The sequence below is a fragment of the Perognathus longimembris genome, chromosome 6 (genome assembly GCF_023159225.1).
Source record: "Perognathus longimembris pacificus isolate PPM17 chromosome 6, ASM2315922v1, whole genome shotgun sequence".
NCBI classification, from domain to species: domain Eukaryota; kingdom Metazoa; phylum Chordata; class Mammalia; order Rodentia; family Heteromyidae; genus Perognathus; species Perognathus longimembris.
This window is the reverse complement of record NC_063166.1, coordinates 9,428,986-9,437,426: the sequence shown is the minus strand read 5'-3', so window position 1 is coordinate 9,437,426 and position 8,441 is coordinate 9,428,986. Positions and strand designations below refer to the sequence as shown.

The following is an 8,441-nucleotide window of genomic DNA, read 5'->3' as shown; positions in this document are numbered from 1 at the left end:
AGCAGCAGCGAGTTCTACCCACCCCCTTGCCAGAGAAGAGTCTGCGGACAGTTTCACATTTTCTTGGCTCTCCTGCTCCAACGCTTGGCTTACACACACATGCACGCACACACGCACATGCCACAGGGAGCAGCAGTTCCATTCACATTTTTTGGGGGGGTGGGGGGAGGGAGGTCCCATCTATGAGCCAAGGACAATTTGGCCTGAGGTGGGGGAGCGTGGGGGGAGGGGGGGTAACCCAGAGGGGGAAGGACAGGGAGTGTGGGTGCGCTTAGCCGGGACTGGGGTACACATTTCTGGGGAGGGGCGGAAGTCACCAGAGCTAGAACTTCAGTTCACGGGTGCCACCTTCCCTGGCCCACACCGGCCACCCGACACCCCCCCCCCCCCACCAGCGTCTGCCATTTGCTTGGTCCAAAGGAGTGTGCGACGGGGCGTGGCTACAGGGAAGCCCTGGCTCGCTGGGAAGGGAGAGAGAGGGGTCCTGCCTGAAATGTACCAGCTCGGATCACACCTTGCGCTTCTCCCAACACTTCTGGGGTCCCCAAGACCAAGCCTGGGTCTCACTGGGGAATGCACAGAGGGGATGCTAGGCACGAAGACGTCGCTCATTTAACACTGGTCAACTCCAAGAGCTGAGGGATCCCTCCCCACCCCCACTCCCACCCCCACCCCCGGACTGGGGAAACCGTGTGACATTCAAGCACGTCAGTGATGGGGGAGACTCGGGAAGAGCGCAAGGCGCCGGGGGCCCCCGATCATCAGTCTGGCCCGCGGGGCTCGGGCCGGCGGCTCCGCTGGAGAGCAGAGGGCTGGCCTGGGCCTGGCGCAGAGGGGAAGCAGGGAAAGGCAGGCCTCGGCCCCCCACGTCCACTTCCAGGACTGCCCCCTCTCCCAGGGGCCCTGGCCACCGGCGGCGGGGCGGGGGGCCGGCCCCCCCTCACGTGCCTCGGGGGCCGTCTGCCTTATTGTATTCGTTCAGCAGTTGCTCGTAAGGCACGGAGAGCTCCGACTCGGTGCTGGTGAAGGTGGACTCGTCGGACGAGGGGAACTCGCCCGGGGTCAGGGGTGCCTCGGCCACAGGCCCCTCCTGGGGCTGCTCTTCCCCGACCAGGTTGTCCTCCAGGGAGGACTTGGAGGTGTCCTCGTCGGACAGGCCGGCGTCCTCGTTGGCGAAGGCGATGCTGGCGTTCTGGAAGATGAGGGGGTGGTAGTCCAGCGTCTCCCACGGCTCGCCCTCCTCGCTGATGCGATCCAGCTGATTCACGAACACCTCCGAGCCTGGGGAGTCCAAGTCCTCGTCCGTCCTGGGGGCCGGGGGCCCTGCCTCCTCGCCGGGGGGCCGGGCCACGTGGCCTTTGCTCCTCAGCGTCTGAGACACCTCCTCCAGGCTGGGCACTCGGGTCTTGGAGTAGACCACCAGGGGCGCCAGGGAGGCGGGGACCCCCGTCAGCTCTCCTGCCTGCAGCCCCCGCCCGGGCCCCGGTCCCGGGCCCGGGCCCCTGTCCCCACCCCCGCCATTCTTCATGGCCTTCTTTCCGATCTGCTTGATGAGGTCATTGTAGGTTTCCTCCTTCTTGGACAGGAAGCTGAAGATGTTGATGTCCTTGGTGTGGGCCCCGTGGCCGCCCGCCATCTGCAGGGCCTTGCGGGGGTGCGGGGAGCTCTCGAAGGATTCCTTGCGCCTGCGCCGCCGCTTCTTGATGGCCTTGTGGACCTCCACGAACATGCTCACCTTCCAGTTGACGAACAGCGACAGCCAGGCCAGGCCCAGGTAGATCCACAGCTCCACGAAGTAGCGGTACAGGGCGTGGTAGTTGGCGTTGGGGTTCACACCTGCGAGGACAGGAAGCCCAGTGGGTCAGGCGGGGGCCCCCAAACAGCCGTGGCCAGAACTGTGCTGTCTACGCAGGCATCGGAGCGGAACACTCTGTGTGCGCGCGCGCGCGTGTGAGTGTGTCTGTGGTGACAACTCCGCTAAAATCATGATGGAGACATAAATGGACACATTTACAGCCCACGGTCAAACTGACCAGAGTCCAGTGTGGGCAGCAGGGCAGGGTCCCCCGGTGGGACCCCTTTGAACAATCAGCAGACGGTTCAACAAAAACTAGGAGCTGAAATAGGCCTTGTCCAAGACAGGTGGGAGTTCAGGAGAGAGCAAGGACAGGCCGATACTGTCATAAAATGCAACATGCAATTATGTAAAAGTGGACCTAGGCCATTCGAGGGTGGGGATGGGATGGGAAAGACTGGGAGAACAATGGAAGAAAGGGTGACATGATCCAAATGCACTGGACTTGTAACCTGAATCTGGAATTGAAACCCCTTGGTAATTTAAGATAGCCTTGAGCAGAAGAAGCTCAGGTCCTCAGGACTGGCAAAAACAGAATAGTAACAATTACTATTATTATTATTATAAAAGACTTTTAGCCAGGCACTGGTGGCTCATACCTATAATCCTAGCTACTCAGGAGCTGAGATCTGAGGGTCACTGTTTGAAGCCCGCCCGGGCAGCGTCTATGAGACTCTGTGGTCAATCTCCAATGAACCACCAGAAAACCGGAAGTGGTGTCATGGCTCCAAGTGATAGAGCGCTGGCCCTGAGCTGAAAGAGCTCGGGGACAGTGCCTAGGCCCTGAGTTCAAGCCCTATACAACCGGCAAAATAAATACTTGGATAGAAAAACCAAACAAAAAAACCCTGATGGGAAGAAGCCGCACCACCGGGGCCCGGGCTGCGCGGGCTGAGGGTAGACTCATAAACTCACTATGAGCATTGCTCAGCAGGTCGGCATGACCCAAGAAGCGCTGACGATGATGGGGAATATTCCGAACCGTCTCTCCCGGGCCCGCTCTGCTTCCCTGGGTCTCGCCTTCCTCGTTCTGATGGCTCCACCCTGTCTGTAGCCCTCACCTCCCAGGCCAGGCTCCTACGGTTGCTGCTGCAGGGAGCCTTCCGGGGCGACCCTCACGGCTCTGGTGGCTGGTTCTCTCCTACATTCTAGGGTTGAGATTCCTATCATGGCTTCCCCCTTGCAGCCATGTCCATCTAGATCCTGTCCCCTCCCCACCCCAGGGCAGGAACTATGATTTGGGGAGCTGCTGTCTGAGGGATGCCGTCCATGTTGCCCAAGGTTCCTGTCACAAGCAGATTGAGGATGACGGGAACCAGAGAGTTGCAGGTGCCAGGGGCTCACGCCTGTAATCCCAGCTACTCGGGAGGCTGAGATCTGAGAGACAGAAAGTCTGCAAAACTCTTTTATCTCCAATGAAGCACCAAAAAGATGGAGTGGAGCTGTGTCAAACCACAGAACAACTAGCCTTGAGCAGCAAAGGCTAAGGGACAGCGTGTAGGTCATGAGTTCAAGCCCCAGTACCGGCACAAAAACAAACAAACAAGGCTACCCTCTGTACTCAGCAATAGAACCTGCTGGTTTCCCCCCCCCCCACCACGTGGTGGCCTGGTCCTTCTTACCCACGCACCTACAGGAGGAGGGAGCTGAGAAGCAAGCAAAGGCCTCACTTCAAGAGCTCTGGGCTGGAAGATGGGGCCTTGGGGAGCCGCTGCATTATCTCCCCGCAGCAGGCAGGACCCCCCCCCCCCCCCCCCGCAGCTCTGCTCCATCCTGTGCCTCCCACCCACGCAGCTGCCCCTCCCAGCACTCCAGGCCCTCTGGGTAATCAAGCCCGTGTGGAGGTCAAGTGGGCAGGAGGCAAGCATGAGAGAAATAGACCCTGGGTCAAGAAGATTAAGAACCACAGGCACAGTGAGCGTGTGTGTGGTGGTGGGGGGGGGGGGGGAGTGGCGCTGGTTCCAGGCCTCCAGACACAAGGGACAAAGAATCCATTGCCTTGAGGATTAAGGGGCAGAGGAGGGGGAGGTGGAGGGGTGGAGGGCGGAGGGGGCAGGGCAGCCTGGAGAGAGAAGGCCTCTCTTGTGTCTGTGCTTGTGGCCAGCCAAGCCTCAAGACAGACACCTCCTCTGGGCGATGAACGGGAGGTCCCCCTGGCTTGGCTCTGACTGCAACCTGGCCTATAGGAGGCCCGGGTGGACCCAAGCTCAGGGCTCGCGAGACAGCGAGAGGAAATAGCAGGAGGAGAAGGATACAGCACCCCCCCCCACCATGGCCACCCCCCCACCCCCGTGAAGTTTTGCTAGATAGAGACCCAAGATGAAGCAGCAGAAAAGAAAGGGAAGGGGAGGGGGAGGGGAAAGGGGGCAGGGACTCACCAGCCACAAAGTCACCGAAGCCGATGGTGGAGATGGTGATGAAGGAGTAGTAGAGGCCCTCGATGTACTTCCACTCCTCGGTCACCATGAACACGAAGGGTGGGATGACCAGATGGACCAGGACACCCCATACAATGAAGATGGCTGTGCACGTGATCTGGGCCTTCCGCTGGGGGAGGGAGGAAAGGGGGGCGGGCAAGTCAGACAGGTGGCAGAGAACCAGAACCCAGAGACCACTGGGGACCCCCAGAGGGCTGGGGAGACGCCAGCTGGGTGCCCATGGCCGAGCTACCCAGGGCTTCCTGTCCAGGAAAGAGGCAGATGTCCTCTCGCTGACCCGGAAGGGCAAAAAGGGGCAGAAACTGCACTCCTTCCCATCTGTCCTAACAAGGGTGCTCCAGGCCTGAACGCCGTCCCGAGCTTTCACGCAAGACTAGTAGCGCTCTACCACTTGAACCACAGCTCCACTTCGGCTCTTTTTGTGGTTTATTGGAGATAAGAGTCTCATGGATTTTCCTGTCCGGGCTGGCTTTGAACCATGATCCTCAGATCTCAGCCTCCCGAGTAGCTAGGGTGACAGGCGTGAGCCACCAGTACCCGGAACCTTCCAGATCTCCATTGTGTCACGATCCCCGTCTCTGGCTGGCACCTAGGACTGGGGACATACCAAGCTCACGCCTCTCCGAGTGAGGAACTGGCCCAGCCTCTTGGCACGTCCCCCGAAGAACTTGCCCAGGGCACTGATCCACGTCAGGCAGAGCGGCACGCCGAAGAGCCCGTAGAAGACGCAGAAGAGGCGTCCGGTGGACGTCTTGGGAGCCACGTTGCCATAGCCTGAGGAGAGAGGCGGTGAGCTGAGGACAGGGACACAAAGCCGCGCCTTGTAGCTTCACCGTCAGCTGGGTGCCCAGCCAGCCACCATGAAAACACCACGCGTTCCAGAAATCCGGTGACCCACAGGCCGAACCTCGTCAACCCACAGAATGGCAGGCAGCAGCACATGGCGTTTTAAACCTCCAAGTGCTGGAACGGGTGACCACGCAAGCACGCACAGAACACCGGGCCTTGTGCGGGGAGCAACCTGTACCTTCTCCTGCCTGGCTCCAGCCATTGAGCTGTGTCCACTGCTTCAGCTCCAGGAGCCCCAGGCCAGGCCCCCCTGGCAGGCCTGGCTCCTTACCAAGAACCTCTAAGTCCGTATGAATGGAAGGGATAGAGTGCAATTTCCTGCCTCGGTCCCCAACAAGGCGGAGTCACGACCAGAGCTGACTCCCTGAGGCTCTGGCTCTGGGTGGAGAGGGGGGGACATGGGGGGGGTATCCTCATGGCCTCTCGAGACTCACCAATAGTGGTGATGACGGTGGCTGCAAAGATCATGGCATTAGGCCAGTTCCAGTTGTTGAAGGTCTGATTCCCGGTGATGGCCACGCCCTGTCCCGCAGCTTCTGATACCACCTGGGAGGAGACAACAGGGCAATGGTGCTGCGAGCTAAGCCAGGCCCCCAGCAGGGCCGGTAGGCGGCTCATACCCGTCATCCAAGCTACTCAGGAGGCTGAGACCTGAGGATCTGGGCAGGAGAGTCCTGGGGACTCTTCTCTCCAGTTAACCACCCAAAAGCTGGAAGTGGAGCTGTGGTAGCCCACAACCTGATACCACCTGACCAGCCCCAGCCCCACCCCCGTCCTTGGGAGAGGGGGGACCCCACAATGGGGCCTCCTAGATGGTCTGAGTCCCACAAAGCGAGGCTCTACATCTGAAGTTCAACTACTGTAAGTCCAAAGACAACCTCAGGATGACCCATCCAGACAAGGGAGCAGGAACTCAGCCAAACACTCCATGAAGCGCAAGCCAAAGACATCAGGAAAAGAAAGACACGGGCGTGAGGGATGGGGAAGGAGACGGAATTTCTAAGCCACCCGAGACACAACTGAGGTTGGGTAGGAAGGGACGGGTGGAGGGCTCTGAAGGAATGTGCAGGCCGTGTAAGCGATCCGCATACTCGGGGAAGAATTTTCCATGATGACAAGCTTGCCCGACCGACCGACACACCATCAAACCGCGCACTGCTGGCTCCCCCCGCCATTTCCAAAACACTGGCTATGTGGAAGACAGGCATCGGTACCTCGAACCAGGTCAAGCCCCAGCCTCGGGAGAAGCCCTCCCATGAGTGATTACCGGATGACAATTAGATACTGACAGGCCAGCAGAGCTAAGACAAAAATACGAAGGACCATCCGCAAGTATTTCTTTCTGGCAGGGTGCCGGTGGCTCATACCTGCAATCCTGGCTACTCAGAAGGCTGAGGCCTGAGGAACACGATTTGAAGCCAGCCCTGGCAGAAAAAGGTCCGTGAGAGGGGCTGGGGATATGGCCTAGTGGCAAGAGTGCTTGCCTCGTATACATGAGGCCCTAGGTTCGATTCCCCAGCACCACATATACAGAAAATGGCCAGAAGTGGCGCTGTGGCTCAAGTGGCAGAGTGCTAGCCTTGAGCAAGAAGAAGCCAGGGACAGTGCTCAGGCCCTGAGTCCAAGCCCCAGGACTGGCCAAAAAAAAAAAAAAAAAAAAAGTCCGTGAGACTCTTATCTCCAATGATGCAACAAAAATCTAGACGTGGAGCTGTGGCTCAAGTGGTTGAGTGTCAGCCCTGAGTGAAAAAGCTAAGAGTGCAAACACCCTGAGTTCAAAACTCCTGTATAGGCACCCAAAACAAAAAGCCTTTCTTCCCAGTGCTGGGGAATGAATCCAGGATCTCACCCCTGCTAGGTGAGCACGCTAACCACTGGGCTACACCTCTAGCCCCATAAGAGTTGTGAAAGCCTTCCTTTATTTACTTTCGAATGCTGATCCTGGGGCTTGAACTCAGGGCCTGCACACTTTCCCTGAGCTTCCCGCCCCCCACCCCCCAAGGATAGTGCTGCTCTACCACTTGAGCCACAGCTCCACTTCTGGCTTTTCGGTGGAAATAGGAGTCTCATTGGACTTGCCTGTCCTTCCAGGCTGGCTTCAAACTGTGATCCTCAGATCTCAGCCTCCGGAGTAACTAGGATGATGGGCGTGAGCCACTGGTGCCTGACAGACAAACCGTGGAAGGAAGGGAACGAGGAGGTACCAGTACCCTGGGTGCTGACATTACCCAGAAGACACTGCGACTCCCCTCTGCCTCCAGCTGGTATCTCTGACACTCATCTTCAGCCAGGCTGCTTAAAATAAAACAGATGAGAGCAAAAGAAGATAAAACCAGCCTGCCCTACACAGGGAAAGACTCTCTCCAAACGTAAGGAAATAGAGAAGATACAAACCCATATAAGAACGCCTTTCAAGTGGGAACGGAATGGCTGATGGGAGACGGCTCTGCGTCACCAACCTATCCTTCATTCCCAAGGAATAGTGGGGTGTAGCAAGACACCTCAGAATACAAGCTGCCCCTACTTCTGCACAAAAAAAAGGGGAAGGGAAGACTGGAGACATCTGGAAAGTGAGCCTCCATCTCGGGCAAACCTTTTGCCTGTTTGTTTCAAGATAACTCCCTATGTAACCCCCACGCTGGCTTCTATAGCCTATACGCATGACCCTCAATAACCCACAAGCCCACAATCACCTGAGCAGACATCAGGAACGCCCACATGCCTAAGATAGGTGTTATCTTTGAAATTTAACTCTTGCTTCTTTGCATTAGAAAAGACCAACCAGGCCTTGGGTTTCACTAACCTTGAGTCAACAAACATGGCTGCCAAGGAAAAGTGAATAATACCAAGTCAGAGCCGTGAGCGCCTCTCTCCCCAGGGTGGGAGACACTGGTGCATTCTGGGTATCAGGGTTCCCAGGCTACGTTCACCAGAGGGTCTTATCAAGGGGAGATGGGGTGGAGATAGAGATCTAGCTCCGAATGAGCAGCTCGTGCAAAGATCAGCTTCTGACAACCATAAATATTTACACCAAGGGTGAGTATAGTTCATCAGCACTGCACACTGTTCGATAGAATTTGAATGGCGGCTCATCTGGGGCGGGGGCAGCTTGGAAAGGGCTGCTGGAGGGGGAGGGCACTGTTCGTGCCAGGCACAGGGGGCGGCAGGGCAGTGAACAGGCAGTCCTGTCCTCCTACAGGCGGCTGATCCACACGGTCGATGGGAGACGGGAGCACACTTGTATCACCCGGGCGTCAGACGCATGAAATGCTGAGGCTGGAGGTCAAGACCACGCATGA

The 8,441-nt window shown here is 57.9% G+C and overlaps 1 protein-coding gene across 1 annotated transcript in view; it reads right to left on the bottom strand.

Moving 5' to 3' along the window:
* Positions 1-818: 818 nt before the first annotated feature.
* The window catches only part of Kcnk5 (potassium two pore domain channel subfamily K member 5), a 34,629-nt gene continuing 27,006 nt past the window's right edge, over positions 819-8,441 (bottom strand). Inside the window, exons 2-5 of the mRNA XM_048347826.1 lie at positions 5,577-5,688; positions 4,901-5,067; positions 4,234-4,402; positions 819-1,836 (exon numbers count right to left, since the gene is read on the bottom strand). Of these exons, the coding sequence (XP_048203783.1) occupies positions 941-1,836; positions 4,234-4,402; positions 4,901-5,067; positions 5,577-5,688 (1,344 nt within the window). The 3' untranslated portion in view covers positions 819-940. The remainder of the gene's footprint in view (positions 1,837-4,233; positions 4,403-4,900; positions 5,068-5,576; positions 5,689-8,441) is intronic.